An 18297-nucleotide genomic window follows, 5' to 3' on the forward strand; every position below is an offset into this window, starting at 1 on the left:
ATATAATTTGGTATATAACCTATATACTTAAAACACAGCAAACAGAACAAACGAAACGAAAATTAAATCAATAAAATACCAGGGACATATATACTAGTTAGTATATACTAGTTAGTATATAGGTCCCTGAAAATACTAGCTAGTAAGTTATATACAGGTACAATTGTACATTTGATTTTTTTTTTCAAAATGCACATACATATTGTTTTCTAACAACTCTAGAAAATTATCGTTGAAGTAAAAAAAACATTTGAGAATAAAATGTTCTCATGCTTGTTCAAAGTATTTTATAGAAAATTAGCAAACAAAAATAATTTACATATGAATGTACCTGATACATGTTACAACTGCTTTAATTAAAAAATACATGTCTGTTCTTAAGTTCAGATTGTCTCCTTTGTTGTTGTTGTCAGCCAAAAATAGAACCAATTTAAGACAGACTTATTCAAGTATTTGTAATTTTTCCAGGTTGGATATATAAATTGGGATACAATATTGTTGTAAATCAGTTAATTTCAATTAGGTATAATTTGTAGGAAATGTATTTACATACATTGATAGTTAAGTGAAGTAAAGTATTTTTTCTTCAAAATTTTGAACTGACAAGAAAAATAACACTATTTATACCTCTAATAAATCAAACTTATCTTTTTTCACCATCCAGGGAAACACCTCAGGGAATGTAGGAGTTGGCTTGATGTTTGCTGCCCCAACGCTCCTAGACTGTAGCATTCTTTTACTTTTAACAGAGCAGATTTCTAAGAATGTTTTGTCAAGGTGGGATTTTACTTTTGTCAGTTTATCACATTGCCAGGAAATTGGATGGGTGATGAATCCACCATCGCATTCTTCATCGCTGGAGGTAAATTCCACCTTAAGAACGTTTCTCACCTGTGCCCTCCTCATTTCATTTTCCCACCCCCTACTGGCTAGGTGGTCTAATGCTTGCTTTCTCCTCTTTGCTTTCGGACGAAGATTTAAATTAAATGTTTTAAATACCTAAATACAGTATATAATAAAGTGAAGCAGATTAAGGGTAGACAATCAAGTAAACAAGCAAACTCAAAGAATTGTTGTCCCCCACATTTGGAGTCTTTGTGATTGTATGCAGGGGCCAAGATTAAGGTATTTCCATCCTCAAGAGATATCACAGGTTTTTGTAAAATCTGTTTCTAATTTAATTTCATATCCAGTAGAAATATATCTTTTGGAAGAATGTTTCAATAGGTATAATGAAAATATTGTTTAGTGTAAGAATAAAAAAACTGAATATTTTCTTTATTTAATCAATTATTCAATCTTTAAAAAAGTTGTTAAGGGCAATAACTTCTTTGCATGTATCTTCATTAAGATATTTTCTTTATTGTACTTCTAATGTAAAGTGGTTTCCCTGATATTCACAACTGATACATACTTCAGGGTTGCAAATAACATCTTAAACCTTATGGGCCATGTAGGCCCCCAACTTTACAAGTTCTACTAGCCGACATTGATATTTTGGAGCCCTGTTTTCTGTTCAATTAGTAAAAAAAATATTTTCTTACTGTCTTATTAAAATCTCCGAGAAAAATACTTTATTCCACAGCATTTCTTTTCAAATTTTTCTGCAGATTTCAACACCACTAATGTATCAAATGTATAGGAGTAAAATATATGATTAATTATCAGATACCATTCTTAAAGCGGGAGAAAACATAAGAAATAATACCTGAAGTAAGCAACAAAACTGTGTCACCGTAAATCGAAGGTTTTAACAACGCTTGGATCTGTAGCTCTCTGCTTTATCTGTCTGAATTTTCTCAATCAGAGAGCTACAGTTCTGCAGCTAATTGTAACCATCTTGATTGTGTGTCCTTCAAACTTCCAGAACAAAAACATGAAGTCAAAAATGATATACCTTTCTTAAAAGTCTTGTCATAGGTAATGTACATGTAAAATATGAAAGCCCAATCTTTTCTCATTCAAAAGTTATGATCAAGGTTAAAGATTTTGTGACAGACAAAGAGAGGAATGAGATTTAATATCCCCTTGCTTTCGTGAAAGTGGGGGACAATATGTAAATCAAATGTTACCTCCTTCTTTCTCTCACATAAAACTCTCTTTTGCTTCTGTTCTTGAAGCTTGGACTTGGACTTCAGGACTGCCTCCTGCTTCTTTGAGATAAAGTTTCTTTAAATGCCATCTATTCAAACACAAGAAAAAAATTAAAACATCCGTGCACAATATACCATAAATTATCTTTCAGAGTTTGCAGGTGACACAAGGATTTTAGTTTATTTCAAAGAGGTCACAACTGTTATTATTTTTTGGTATTTGAGAGAGAAGGTAATTCTTAGAAAAGCAAAGAAAGCAAACAAGTAGATGTTTAGATATTTGTCATTTTTATTTGGAAGAAAAAAAACTATGCTGCAATTTTTCTCCAGGTAGTGGGCCAAAAAATCTTCATTTGCCAGCTCTTAATAAAACACTTGTAATTACATATAGAAATTAAAAACTTGCAATTATGAGGGGTCATCAAAAAGTTGGACTGATGCCGTAAAATTAATAGTGTGCAGTTGATGCTTACAAAATTATGAAACATAAAACAACAAAAGTTGAAAAAGTTTTGAAAATTTTAGCTAGATATGTTGATAATTTGCTAAATTATTGTTAAATACAAGACATTATATGATACTCCGATAGGGCTGAGATGATTCAGGGTTAAATCATAAGATGTAGGCTAGATCCTGTCAAATGATTTGACAAGCTCTTCTTCAACTGTTCAGGGTTAAATCATAAGATGTAGGCTAGATCCTGTCCTATGATTTGACAAGCTCTTCTTCAACTGTTCAGGGTTAAATCATAAGATGTAGGCTAGATCCTGTCCAATGATTTGACAAGCTCTACTTCAACTGTTCGGGGTTAAATCATAAGATGTAGGCTAGATCCTGTCCTATGATTTGACAAGCTCTTCTTCAACTGTTCAGGGTTAAATCATAAGATGTAGGCTAGATCCTGTCCTATGATTTGACAAGCTCTTCTTCAACTGTTCAGGGTTAAATCATAAGATGTAGGCTAGATCCTGTCCAATGATTTGACAAGCTCTTCTTCAACTGTTCAGGGTTAAATCATAAGATGTAGGCTAGATCCTGTCCAATGATTTGACAAGCTCTACTTCAACTGTTCGGGGTTAAATCATAAGATGTAGGCTAGATCCTGTCCTATGATTTGACAAGCTCTTCTTCAACTGTTCAGGGTTAAATCATAAGATGTAGGCTAGATCCTGTCCAATGATTTGACAAGCTCTACTTCAACTGTTCGGGGTTAAATCATAAGATGTAGGCTAGATCCTGTCCTATGATTTGACAAGCTCTTCTTCAACTGTTCAGGGTTAAATCATAAGATGTAGGCTAGATCCTGTCCTATGATTTGACAAGCTCTTCTTCAACTGTTCAGGGTTAAATCATAAGATGTAGGCTAGATCCTGTCCAATGATTTGACAAGCTCTTCTTCAACTGTTCAGGGTTAAATCATAAGATGTAGGCTAGATCCTGTCCAATGATTTGACAAGCTCTTCTTCAACTGTTCAGGGTTAAATCATAAGATGTAGGCTAGATCCTGTCCTATGATTTGACAAGCTCTTCTTCAACTGTTCAGGGTTAAATCATAAGATGTAGGCTAGATCCTGTCCTATGATTTGACAAGCTCTTCTTCAACTGTTCAGGGTTAAATCATAAGATGTAGGCTAGATCCTGTCCAATGATTTGACAAGCTCTTCTTCAACTGTTCAGGGTTAAATCATAAGATGTAGGCTAGATCCTGTCCTATGATTTGACAAGCTCTTCTTCAACTGTTCAGGGTTAAATCATAAGATGTAGGCTAGATCCTGTCCTATGATTTGACAAGCTCTTCTTCAACTGTTCAGGGTTAAATCATAAGATGTAGGCTAGACCCTGTCCAATGATTTGACAAGCTCTTCTTCAACTGTTCAGGGTTAAATCATAAGATGTAGGCTAGATCCTGTCCAATGATTTGACAAGCTCTTCTTCAACTGTTCAGGGTTAAATCATAAGATGTGGGCTAGACCCTGTCCAATGATTTGACAAGCTCTTCTTCAACTGTTCAGGGTTAAATCATAAGATGTGGGCTAGATCCTGTCCAATGATTTGACAAGCTCTTCTTCAACTGTTCAGGGTTAAATCATAAGATGTAGGCTAGATCCTGTCCAATGATTTGACAAGCTCTTCTTCAACTGTTCAGGGTTAAATCATAAGATGTGGGCTAGACCCTGTCCAATGATTTGACAAGCTCTTCTTCAACTGTTCAGGGTTAAATCATAAGATGTAGGCTAGACCCTGTCCAATGATTTGACAAGCTCTTCTTCAACTGTTCAGGGTTAAATCATAAGATGTAGGCTAGATCCTGTCCAATGATTTGACAAGCTCTTCTTCAACTGTTCAGGGTTAAATCATAAGATGTAGGCTAGATCCTGTCCAATGATTTGACAAGCTCTTCTTCAACTGTTCAGGGTTAAATCATAAGATGTAGGCTAGATCCTCTCAAATGATTTGACAAGCTCTTCTTCAACTGTTCAGGGTTAAATCATAAGATGTAGGCTAGACCCTGTCCAATGATTTGACAAGCTCTTCTTCAACTGTTCAGGGTTAAATCATAAGATGTAGGCTAGACCCTGTCCAATGATTTGACAAGCTCTTCTTCAACTGTTCAGGGTTAAATCATAAGATGTAGGCTAGACCCTGTCCAATGATTTGACAAGCTCTTCTTCAACTGTTCAGGGTTAAATCATAAGATGTAGGCTAGATCCTGTCCAATGATTTGACAAGCTCTTCTTCAACTGTTCAGGGTTAAATCATAAGATGTAGGCTAGATCCTCTCAAATGATTTGACAAGCTCTTCTTCAACTGTTCAGGGTTAAATCATAAGATGTAGGCTAGATCCTCTCAAATGATTTGACAAGCTCTTCTTCAACTGTTCAGGGTTAAATCATAAGATGTAGGCTAGACCCTGTCCAATGATTTGACAAGCTCTTCTTCAACTGTTCAGGGTTAAATCATAAGATGTAGGCTAGACCCTGTCCAATGATTTGACAAGCTCTTCTTCAACTGTTCAGGGTTAAATCATAAGATGTAGGCTAGACCCTGTCCAATGATTTGACAAGCTCTTCTTCAACTGTTCAGGGTTAAATCATAAGATGTAGGCTAGACCCTGTCCAATGATTTGACAAGCTCTTCTTCAACTGTTCAGGGTTAAATCATAAGATGTAGGCTAGATCCTGTCCAATGATTTGACAAGCTCTTCTTCAACTGTTCAGGGTTAAAACATAAGATGTAGGCTAGATCCTGTCCTATGATTTGACAAGCTCTTCTTCAACTGTTCAGGGTTAAATCATAAGATGTAGGCTAGATCCTGTCCAATGATTTGACAAGCTCTTCTTCAACTGTTCAGGGTTAAATGATAAGATGTAGGCTAGATCCTCTCAAATGATTTGACAAGCTCTTCTTCAACTGTTCAGGGTTAAATCATAAGATGTAGGCTAGACCCTGTCCAATGATTTGACAAGCTCTTCTTCAACTGTTCGGGGTTAAATCATAAGATGTAGGCTAGACCCTGTCCAATGATTTGACAAGCTCTTCTTCAACTGTTCAGGGTTAAATCATAAGATGTAGGCTAGACCCTGTCCAATGATTTGACAAGCTCTTCTTCAACTGTTCAGGGTTAAATCATAAGATGTAGGCTAGACCCTGTCCAATGATTTGACAAGCTCTTCTTCAACTGTTCAGGGTTAAATCATAAGATGTAGGCTAGATCCTGTCCAATGATTTGACAAGCTCTTCTTCAACTGTTCAGGGTTAAATCATAAGATGTAGGCTAGATCCTGTCCTATGATTTGACAAGCTCTTCTTCAACTGTTCAGGGTTAAATCATAAGATGTAGGCTAGATCCTGTCCAATGATTTGACAAGCTCTTCTTCAACTGTTCAGGGTTAAATCATAAGATGTAGGCTAGATCCTCTCAAATGATTTGACAAGCTCTTCTTCAACTGTTCAGGGTTAAATCATAAGATGTAGGCTAGACCCTGTCCAATGATTTGACAAGCTCTTCTTCAACTGTTCAGGGTTAAATCATAAGATGTAGGCTAGACCCTGTCCAATGATTTGACAAGCTCTTCTTCAACTGTTCAGGGTTAAATCATAAGATGTAGGCTAGACCCTGTCCAATGATTTGACAAGCTCTTCTTCAACTGTTCAGGGTTAAATCATAAGATGTAGGCTAGACCCTGTCCAATGATTTGACAAGCTCTTCTTCAACTGTTCAGGGTTAAATCATAAGATGTAGGCTAGATCCTGTCCAATGATTTGACAAGCTCTTCTTCAACTGTTCAGGGTTAAATCATAAGATGTAGGCTAGATCCTGTCCAATGATTTGACAAGCTCTTCTTCAACTGTTCAGGGTTAAATCATAAGATGTAGGCTAGATCCTGTCCAATGATTTGACAAGCTCTTCTTCAACTGTTCAGGGTTAAATGATAAGATGTAGGCTAGATCCTCTCAAATGATTTGATAAGCTCTTCTTCAACTGTTCAGGGTTAAATCGTAAGATGTAGGCTAGACCCTGTCCAATGATTTGACAAGCTCTTCTTCAACTGTTCGGGGATAAATCATAAGATGTAGGCTAGATCCTGTCCAATGATTTGACAAGCTCTTCTTCAACTGTTCAGGGTTAAATCGTAAGATGTAGGCTAGATCCTGTCTAATGATTTAACAAGCTCTTCTTCAACTGTTCAGGGTTAAATCATAAGATGTAGGCTAGATCCTGTCAAATGATTTGACAACCTCTTCTTCAACTGTTCGGGGTTAAATCATAAGATGTAGGCTAGATCCTGTCAAATGATTTGACAAGCTCTTCTTCAACTGTTCGGGGTTAAATCATAAGATGTAGGCTAGACCCTGTCAAATGATTTGACAAGCTCTTCTTCAACTGTTCAGAGTGTTCCTGAAACACTACTGACCACAGAGTAAGAACAAATCATAAGAGAACCTGTTACATCACTGCTTATAAAAACTCAATCAATTTATTAAAAAATAAAAAATGATTAATTCTACAGATAGAAAAGACGATGCTTGCTAAATGTGTAAAAAATCATTGATGTACCTTGACTGGTTTTAATTTTATGGCACTAATCCACAAACGTTTTGACGACCCCTCGTGCACGTTTGTAAAACTTACTTAGAGGAAAATACCAAAGTGGGAAAACGACAATTGACGAGTCCCATTGCCGTCGTACCTTCAAAGGGATACGCCAGCAAAGAGAATTATAGTAAGATCTCCATTCAGTGGTTAGAATGGCTCATGGAGCGAAGTCGACAAGGAGGAACACCTGTTCATATCCCTCACGCTCTCAATGGGGAAGAGTATCACGTACAAGACACCAATTACCGATGCGACGGTTTTGTAGAGAATCATAAAGGAAAAGGAACCATATACGAATTTTATGGTAAGGCATTTTTACTCTGTATAACAACATTTGATATTGAATTTGCCCCTCCCTTTCCCCTAACGGAGGGGAGGGGGCGGCGGCGGCGAATCTTGTGTTGAAAACGTTTGTTTTTATGTGTATGTGTTTTGTTAGGTTGTGTGTACCACGGATGTCCCGATTGCTTCCAACAGGAGCGATCTGATGTCAAACATGGACATAATATGGATTACTATATACATTCACATCGTAAGTACCCTCATAATTTGGCAGATGTCAAAACTGAACACAATCCAGTTAGGTAGTCAATGAGTTTTTTAGTCTGCGTTACACTCCCTCTCATGTTGTTCCCTAGCATGTTCAACTATTTCATTTTGAAGATAAGATGGTCCTCCATGCAGTGTTATCTTTATCTCGTCAATCTCTGCGTCTAAATGAAAGTGTCAATATTACCAAGTCTCTAGTAGTTGGCAGGACAGAAGGCTTATTAAAATTGTCCTTAATGACACCAAAGCAATTGAAGATATGGATGTTGTTCATTCAGAAGAATGCATTTGCAAAGTCATCTGCACTTTTCTTTACATATTCGCCATTTTCCTTAAAGCTACTCCTCGTAGAATTTCTGCAGCTTTAACAAGAGTGTGGCATATAGTTAACTTATTACTTATGAAGGAATTTTAAAAATCAAAATTTGCTGCTCGTTTCTAGCAAAGCCAGCAAGTTGCTTCACACCACCCACAATCATATCAAAGACGGGGGGAAATATCTCTGCTCGCATCAGTCTCATTCCAATTCAATAGGATTTTTAGCCTTGCTAACTGCCACATTCTTCGAGTTGGTCCTTCATGGTCCCAACCGATTAAGGGAGGACTTTCCCAAATTGGAGGATCAAGATCACCGATTAGGGAAATGCAGATCTCACTCTGCTTCATTTTACTAAGCATTATGTCTTTAATTTCTGTCAGGATGTTGTCTGTGTAAGAAGCAGCCAGGACCTTGCAATGATTCCATCTTGTTGATTGGATTCATTTCAAAGGAAACTTTTTGCGTTTCTCTATAATTATTATTTTTTTTTTTTAGAAAAAGCCGAAGCAGTATATGCATGGAAGGTACACTTTTGCTAAATGATTTCCTTTGGAGGGGAGAATTTACTTACAATTTTGCAAAGTTTCTCTGCGTTTTCATCGGACTCTTTTGAAACAAATTCTCCATCAATAGTCAACTGGTCTACATCATATGTGTTTGCGGAATTTTCTCTGCACAAATGATACGTACATAGTAAGGAACCCATGTTGATTCTGTCTGTGTGGCTCAACTTGTTAGGGTCAAATCTTGAAACATCCATTCCCCCATATCCTGGCTGATACGTTGCTGATATCTGGAGAAACCCAGCGTACTGAATAAAGAGGAAAACAAAGGGTGGTGTGCAAGACGGTGCCTAGCACTGCTTGAAAATTTGGCTTTACAAAACAAGGAAAAATAATGTAAATTTAATATTTACAATACCATTAATTGCCTTTTCTGAAAAAAAAAAATGTCTAAGTTGTAAAAGATTACCTTTAATTTAGTTGGTTTTACCTGAACTTAAATATGATGTTATATCCCACTTCTTGACTTTACAAAAAAGAGAAGTTAAAAACATAACAACACATTGAAATCTGTTTAAATGCTTCAGTCATGTCTGTTTTACACAAAATGCTTCCTTTGCCAAAATGCTTTTTTTTTCTATATCTTCATTAATATTCCCATACTTAGAGAACACAGTTTTTTTTTTTATCTATAAGATCATTGAAACTAAGTTTCTTTTTATTGTTTGCAGATGACAGTTCAAATATCAAAGATATTCCTGAAATATTTATGGATAGGTATTCCCACATGACCTATTCTAAATTTTTCGAATGGAGGTTTTGAAAATGGTCATTTAGCATAGCCTTTCTATATTTGAGTATTGAGCAATTCATTTACCACTTCATGATTTTTCCTGACTGTCATAGCATATTAGCATTTACAAGTATGAAATTTATTGCATTATTGCAAGTCACGAGAGTATCAAATCCATATTCTAGACTTGAGCACAAATACTTAACAAATTCTTGTGAACTTTCTAACAAAGTTACCAAAGGAGAAGCTTACCTTTGAATATACGGTGTCCTACCTTGCTTAAATCTTTTGCTATATAATTATTTGCCGCTTTCTTCATCGTCACATATTTTCATCGTTTGTTTTCACTAATAGAGATCAGACCTGTTTTGCCCGATTTTACTGATTTTTATGCCCCGCCATGAATATGGCCGGGGCAAATAGTGTTTGTCATGTCCGTCTTCCGTCCTTCTGTCCTTCCGTCACACTTTGCGTTTAGCTCTGTTCAAAGCTCAGTTTCAAAGAAACTGTCCAAGATATTTTTATCAAACTTCATATGCTGATAGATATTGATAAGATCTATGCAACTGCATCAACATTTTGTTTACCTTAACCTTTCCTTTGACCTTGACCTCACTTTTCTTTAAATTAGTGTTTAGCTCATTTTTAAAGAAACCATTCAAGAAAGAAAGTGTAATCAAACTTCATATGTTGATACATACTGATGTAAGCTATTCAACTGCATCCACATTTTTGACCTTGACCTTTTTTGACCTTGACCTCACTTTTCCTAATTAGTGTTTAGCTCAGTTTTAATGAAACCATTCAAAATATTTTTAACAAACTTCATATGCTGATACATACTGATGAGAGCTATTCAACTTCATCAATATTTTTAACCTTGACCTTTCCTTTGACCTCACTTTTCTCAAATTAATGTCAAACTTCATATGCTGATACATACTGATGAGAGCTATTCAACTGCATCAATATTTTTTGACCTTGACCTTTCCTTTGACCTTGACCTCACTTTTCTTAAATTAGAGTTTAGCTCAGTTTTAAAGAAATCATTCATAATATTTTCATCAAACTTTATTTGCTAATACATACTAATGTAACCTTTTCAACAGCATCAGCAATTTTTGACCTTGACCTTTCTTTGACCTTGACTTCACTTTTCTCAATTTGTGTTATAATGTTGCATTACTAATATACCCTCGGCGGGGCATTCATGTCCTATGGACATATTTCTAGTTTCTCTGCTCAAATAATATATAATTGACTGTACTTTTCTTCCTTTCTTTAAAAAAGAAATTTTATAAATATATTCCTTATGATCATATTATTATCAAACTGTTTAATCTGTGTTGCTCATCTGTATTTATCTTCTGTTTTAAAGATGTTGCTCATCTGTATTTATCTTCTGTTTTAAAGATGTAGCTAAAAAAATTAAAAGAATTAAAATAAAATACAATAGACAAAATCTGAAAATTCAAAAAGGCATATAATGCTACTTTTATAGGAGTGTCAAGCAACAAATAAAAATTCAGCATCAACAGCTTTACCTTCAAGTTAAAAAGATTAAAGATTATGGAGCAAATCCTAAATGAAAATAGATTCCGTAACATTAAAAAAGTATATCCAAAAGGGAAAAGGGTCAAATTTGCATTGATTATGGTGAAATTGGGAATTGGAAATGAGGATGATGTGTATGTAGACTATGGGAGCCAAAGGAGCCAAGAATGATTACAATTTTTTAAATTGGCGAAGAGTTATTGGTGTGGAAATTGATCCCATTTACTACTCTGCTGTAAAGTAGAGGAAATGAAAGAAGGGGGTTCTTTCAAGTGTCTCTTAATTATAAGAAAAAAATAATCAATTTTTTAAATTTGTGGGAAAAAATATTTTAACAAATGATTTTTTTCAGAATATTGTTTTTTCCCCATAACATTCTGAAAAAAAAAATGCACTTTAAAAGATTTTAATCTTAAAATGATTTACATTTTTAATAACTTAATTTGTTCATTGAATTTTGCTTAATTGTAACGCTGGTAGCGCACCATACATTTACACCGGTATCAGAGTAACGTCCCTTAACACTGGAACTTACCGGCGGTATAGTTTTCATTTGTATCTCAAGATTTAGTGAGTAAACAAAATGATTTCAAGCTGATATATTATTGAAACGCATGTTTTATTGTTGATGAGTGACATTTATTGCTTATAATTCGAAGTATTTAAATTTGTTTTCAACCTTCATCTATAAGTACACCGGTACCGTAGATCCCCGGCATGTATGAAATAGCATAACACAAACCAAACAAGGCGAAAGTGATAATTTTTTCCTACTAAATCACAATTTTTCAATGAATATGAGCGTATCTTCACTGTTTTGTTTCAATATTGTGAACTAAAAGTATGTGCAAAACTATATTTCAGTTATAAAAACATGGAGAAAGGACTAACTATACTGTAAAATTTCTCTTTATGACACAACATTTGCATCTTTAGAAGAAATGTTTTAAGTTCATTTAGCCAACTGTCCTATTTTAAACATTACTTATATGAGCTTGAAGCATAAGGGATAGCATTTAAATCTCGAAGAAAAAAATTCATATCTAGGATTTATATTGCTTGTGTTAATGTATCATAGACATGTATGTGCCTCTGCTGGGGATTGAACCCCGGGCCTCTGGCTTGTCAGTCCAGTGCTCCACCAATTGAGCTAAAGGGTTAACCCACTAGCCCAAGCTAGTAGGATGCCATGTATCTTACACTACCACATTGTCCCCCTCCAAAAAATGAGATGTCCTCATCTCTTTTGGAGTGACGACGCCTGTGGGGCGAAGTTCTTGGGGCAATCACTTTCACCCGCCAGAGAACATCCGGGTCCCAGCGTGGGCGCCAAATGTAACAGAGACATGTATGTGCCTCTGCTGGGGATTGAACCCGGGGCCTCTGGCTTGCCAGTCCAGTGCTCTACCAAATGAGCTAAAGGGTTAACCCACTAGCCCAAGCTAGTAGGATGCCATGTATCTTACACTACCGCATTATAATTTTTTCCAAATTCTTTCTAAAACAGGTAAAGATGGTGATAATTTAACATGTTATAGTAGGCTATTCCATAAATGTACGCCTGAATATTGAAGAGAGTTTGAAAATAGAAATGTTCGATGCTTTGGTAATCGAAGATTATAATTTAATTCCGAACGCAATGAATAGGAATCGGAGCTATGAAAAATAAAAAGATCCTGGAGATATTCAGGGCTCATACCATAAAAAGTTTTATACAATAAAATACACTTATGAAATGTAACTTAAATTGCAACTTCAAAAGAAAGATGGTTGACATTAATTTAGGCAGAAATCAATAGGTTATCAATACTACAGCCTAATAAAACATCTGCAATTTATTGTAAAGAGTCCAGACTTGCAGGGTGTCAAGGACCTTGACTCTCATGATGGAGATCATAACCTTGACATTGCAAATGAGTGATTGATTGTTTGTATGTTGTTTTACGTCCCATCCGAGAGTTTTTCACTCGTATTGAGACGTCACCATATACCGCTGAAGGGCTTCAAATTTTGACCTTTACTCGGCATTCAGGGCCATTGAGTAGTGAGGGATCTTTATTGTGCCAACGCCTGCCGTGACACGGGGCCCGGGTTTTTATGGTCTCATCCGAAGGACCCGCAACTTTCACTTCAAAGTGCTGAGGGCATGGCGAAGGAATTTTTATCGACTTGGGTCAGTCGCAGCCGAGATTCGAACTCACGACCTCTCGATCACGGAGCGAGCGCTCTACTGACTGAGCTACCGTGAACGGTACACTGCAAATGAAGATTCCTCAGTAGGTCTTCTCTGTTCCTTCAGAGCAGAAGCTGCATTCAATGTATTTGGCCATCTGACACGCCCATCTTCAATCCAAACCCTAGGTATCGCAAACTCGAGTTCTTTTCTATCTTCCTTCCACATAGCCCTGACCCACTTCTTAATCAAAGAGAAATAAACAATCACACGTACACTTGTTTTTATCATCAAAACATAGGGTATCTACAATTTTTGAGCTTGATGATCTTATGGGAGCTTTATTCTACTTTATTATCAAGTTTAAAAGAATTTACAATGTAATTTTAAGGTACTTAAACATTATGCAATGAAAGGAATATCTAAAATAAAATTCATATTCTTAAGTACATTAACTAAATTTTACCTTAATATTGCCGTTTAATCCCATGCAGTAAAGGGAACATGGTATAATTATGTTCCCCAAACGAAGTTTGGGAACATATTGTTTTTACTCTGTTTCTTATTATTATTATTATGTTCCCCAAACGGAGTTTGGGAACATATTGTTTTTACTCTGTTTCTTATTATTATTATTATTATTATTATTCTTTTTTATTCTTATTTCTTCTCCGGTACTTTTTGTTCCGCGAGTGTTCTCGGAAACTGCTCATCCAATTGAGTTAAAACCTTTTTAGGGTTAATAGGTATGTTGTGTAGATGTGCGGAACGAAGGTCATTTTGCGCGCACATGCATGCACGTGCGGGCGCGTGCAATGAGTGAAATGACTGACATAATTTATATAGCCGTAACCTTTACATTTTTTTATGAAATGCTTTGAAACTCATAACATAAGTATATATTAGTAGAGTTAACAAGATGAAATTGATGAATTAGCATGAACTCACGCGCATGCACGTGCGCTTCTCTCTGATTGGCTGAAACAAAAGTCTTAATATCTTCCTTGTTTTTTGACAAAATACTTTGAAATTTAAAACATAGTCATACATTAGAAGGTTCTACAATATAGTATATAAGAATTATCATGAAAACACGCGCATACGCGTGTGCTGCAATCTGATTGGCTTAAACTTTAAATGGCTATATCTCTCTTGGTTCTCAACAAAACAGGATGAAATTTAGAATATGAATAGGTACAATGGATTCCTACATTATGCTACTATCAAAATTGAATTCAAGACCATGCATGCGCGTACGTGCAATGCGAAAAATGACCAATATAATTGATATAACTGTAACTTCTATACTTTTTGTTGAAATGCTTTGATACTTACACTATAGACAGATACTAAGAGTGTAGAAAAGTTGATATGGTCAACATGCACGTGCGCGCGAGTGCAATGCTAAAATGACCTATAAAATTGATATAGCTGCAACTTTTATACTTTTTGATGAAATGCTTCAATACTTATAATATAGAGAGATATTAATGGTGTAGACAATATAGTTTGGTAAACATGTACATGCATGCACGTGCGCGCGCATGCAATGCTAAAATAACCTATACACTTATATAACCGTAACTTTAATACTTTTCGATGAAGTGATTTAATATTCATTATATAAAAATATATTAATAGTGTAGACAAGATGATATGGTCAACATGTGCATGTATGCAATGCTAAAATGACCTATATACTTGATTTAGCTGTAACATTTATAATATTTTATGAAATGCTTTGATACTCATTATATTAAGATATATTGATCATACAGACAAAATGGTGTGGTCATCCTGCACTTGCATGCACTTGCGCACGCATGAAATTCTAAAATGACTCATATACCTGATATAGCCATAACTTAAAACATTTTTTGATGAAATGTTTTGACACTCAGAATATAAAGATGTATTAATAGTATAGACAAGATGACATGGTCAGCATGCACATGCATGCACGTGCGCGCTCGTGTAATGCGTAAAACAACCAATGTACTTGATTGCCTTATTTAATGAAACTTATTGGAAATAAGACACCAAAAGGAGGTTGGGGAGCGTTTGGGGAACATCTGTAACGGTCCCCGTTACAATTATAACTAGTTATTATTATTTTTCTTCCTAGGTACTTTTTTGTCCGTGAGTGATCTCCAAAACTACACATCCGATTGAGGTGAAACCTTTTTAGGGTTACTAGGCATGTTATGTAGATTTGCGGAACGAAGGTCATTTTGCGCGCACGCGCATGCACGTGCGTGCAATGCGTAAAATGACCAATATACTTGAAATAGCTGTAACTTTTATATTTTTTGATAAAATGCTTTGATACTCAGAATTTAAGGATATATTTAAAGTATGAACAACATGACATGGTCAACATGCACATGCATGCACGTGCGCGCACGCGCAAAGCGTAAAATGACCAATTTACTTGATATAGTTCTAACTTTGAAACTTTTTGATGAAATGCTTTTATATATTTATATGTATTTAAAGTTTAGACAAGACGACATGATCACCATGCACATGCTTGCATATGCATGCACGTGCGCGCGCTCGCAATGTGTTAAATGACCAATTTACTTAATATAGCCGTACTTTTTATATTTTTTGATGAAAAGCTTTGATATTAAAAATATACAGATATATTAAAAGTGTAGACAAGATGATGTGGCCATCATGCACATGCGCGCGCGTGCAATGTGTTTAATGACCAATATACTTAATATAGCCGTAACTTTTATATTTTTTGATGAAAAGCTTCGATACTAAGAATAAACAGACATATTATAAGTGTAGACAAAATGGCATGGTCATTATGAACATGCACACAGGTGCGCGTGCGCGCAATGCTAAGATGACCAATATACCTGATATAGCTGGAACTTTATATATATTTTTTGATGAAATGTTTTGATACTGAGAATATAAAGATGCATTTATAGTATAGACGGAATGACATTGTCAACCTGCACATGCATGCACGTGGGCGCGCGTGAAATGCGTTAAATGACCAATATACTTAATTGCCTTATTTAATGAAGCTTACAGGAAATAAGACACCAAAAGGGAGTTGGGGAGCGTTTGGGGAACATCTGTAACGATCCCCGTTACAATTAATACTAGTCTCTATTAGCACGGTTATAGGGCAAACTGCAACTTTTCTATCTATATCATGCTTTTTTTCTCCCCGTGCTGTAATGCTACGTTTCTAATGACAACATTTATAATTATACCTCGTATAAATAATCACTAGTAAAATAGAATCTGATTGACTGAGAGTCACGTGACCGTCGTCTTGCCCTGCAACAAAACATCGTGTTACACGTTTGTCACGTCACAATGCGGCGACTCAGATGATTACTACCTAGCTAGATTGTTGAAATATCGTCGATTGATTTTGTCTATTCACACGTGTATAATTAGATATTTAGAATAGTGTTTTCAAAGCTAGGGTTTGAATGTTATACTAATGTGGAAGTCACACTGACTTGTCTCGAAGGTTTTTTATGAAGCGCGGCTAGAGGTGTAACTTACATCTGTTTCATATTGTTCTTATCAAATAATTACTTTATTCATTGGGTCTTTTTTATAATTCCTGTATTGTGTTTGATTCGGAATAATAAACAATTTATTACATGAATGTTGCGTTACTTTGGGGAATATGATTTTTCATGGGCGAAGAAATTTTCATGTCTCCCTCACAATCACGCAATAAATGTATATTAACTTTGATGTTGTGAAATTACTGTGCATCTTAGATCTCCATTTCCTTGTTTTTCTTGCAAAAAAGCAATTCAAATAAACGTAAATAAATTCCTTCTCCAGATCTTAATATGAAAAATCCTGCTCGAACAATGTCAGAATAAATACAGCATGCTTTATATAAATTCGTACTTAATTACAGGTACTTGTGGACAGGACCCACTATAGAATAATTATAACGATTATTAATTAATTATACCACAGGAAAAATAGGGAATTTTTTTTTAATTCCATTGAAAAATATCGGTTTACGTATACAAACAACAATAAACAAACAAACAACGCAGTTCTTCACAACAACGTGTACGTTTTTCACTGCAAAAGCTGGGTAGAACCACTGCAGCCTTCTTTTTGCTTTAAATCCAAGGTAAATGGCAATCACAACCTCGCCATCACACGCAATCCACCTCGCCGAGAGACCACTCTCCCTCACCACAAACTCTGCATTTTCTTGAGTCCATAACATGGACTCTGTCCTCCGACTTCCTGGCATCCTGTTTTTCTTACCGTGGGAAATGCCCAATGCGTTTATAAACAGGTAAAAACCACCATCCCACCATGCATTCGATCTGCCAGTTCTTTGACTCAAGGAGTCAAAGAACCAGTTTAAGAATGCATCCATCGAAAAAGCCACTGATCACAGAAACTAATGAGGAAACTAATACAGTCATTTACAGTCACTGACGTCACACCCAATAGGTTAACAAAGAGGTCACATTCACTAAAGGACATACCCAAATGTTAACAAAGAGGTCAATGTCACTCACAGTCAATAGTGAGTGACAACGTGAGTGAATGCACGTGATTAAATAGTCACGTGTTTAAAAACATCAATCTTTTCTTTTAGTGTATACACGTGAGAGTCACAGTCACAATATCATATCTTCAATTGTGTTCAATTGTCCTTGCCCTGCTTGTCACTATCATGATCATCCGATGTTTCGGCCGACAATGTATCATCATTCGATCGAATTAACTGTTGATCCAGATTCAAGGTTGGAGCTATTTTGCGCAGAGTTGGTGTAATCTGCAGATCTTTGGTAGAACCCTAGATCATGATTTTTTCCCCATTTCATCCTGACAGCTTCCAATTAAATCTTTCATTTCCTGATTTTGAACATCATTGAGACCTTTCTCAATGGAAGTGTTAATTCCTCTATTCGGGCGGTCAACTTCCGCTTGTAAAGACTTCATGAGGAACTTAAGGAGAGATAATTTCTTGTACAGCATGTACCGTTTCGGAATGTTTGTACGTGCTTGTAATGGAGATATCTTGTTTCTTTTGTTCTTTCTCTGGGGAGCCGCTAGTATCCAGAACAGTCCTCGCTCACTCAACCCAAAAAAGTCACATTTCGACGATCGTATCATTACACTGCATGCAAAATTTCCTTGAATGGCACCCGAATCCCTTTCTCTGAATGCTAAAATCTCTTCCAATGTCGAATGTGAT

General features: G+C 35.8%; 1 protein-coding gene across 1 annotated transcript; it reads right to left on the bottom strand.

Annotated features, from left to right (window-relative positions):
- Nucleotides 1–621: 621 nt before the first annotated feature.
- Nucleotides 622–17340, bottom strand: LOC133199781 (uncharacterized). The gene is made up of 5 exons (XM_061335619.1): nt 17155–17340; nt 13153–13325; nt 2073–2169; nt 1898–1901; nt 622–962 (listed from the first exon to the last, which is right to left on the bottom strand). The coding sequence occupies exons 1-5, from the start codon at nt 17338–17340 to the stop codon at nt 622–624; spliced, it is 801 nt and encodes a 266-aa protein (XP_061191603.1).
- Nucleotides 17341–18297: the final 957 nt, after the last annotated feature.

Source organism: Saccostrea echinata, unplaced genomic scaffold (assembly GCF_033153115.1).
Source record: "Saccostrea echinata isolate AGI-Se365-2 ecotype Australia unplaced genomic scaffold, CSIRO_AGI_Sech_v1 ptg000036l, whole genome shotgun sequence".
In the NCBI taxonomy this organism is placed as follows: domain Eukaryota; kingdom Metazoa; phylum Mollusca; class Bivalvia; order Ostreida; family Ostreidae; genus Saccostrea; species Saccostrea echinata.

Bases quoted from the DNA above. Each gene is read 5' to 3' on its own strand.
- LOC133199781 (XM_061335619.1), bottom strand. From the start codon at position 17,340: ATGCCAGGAAGTCGGAGGACAGAGTCCATGTTATGGACTCAAGAAAAT. The intron at 13,326-17,154 runs GTACACGTTGTT...TCTTTGATTAAG, and splicing joins CAGCTTTTGCAGTGAAAAAC to AAGTGGGTCAGGGCTATGTG. The intron at 2,170-13,152 runs GTAGCTCAGTCA...TGGCATTTAAAG, and splicing joins TTTGCAGTGTACCGTTCACG to AAACTTTATCTCAAAGAAGC.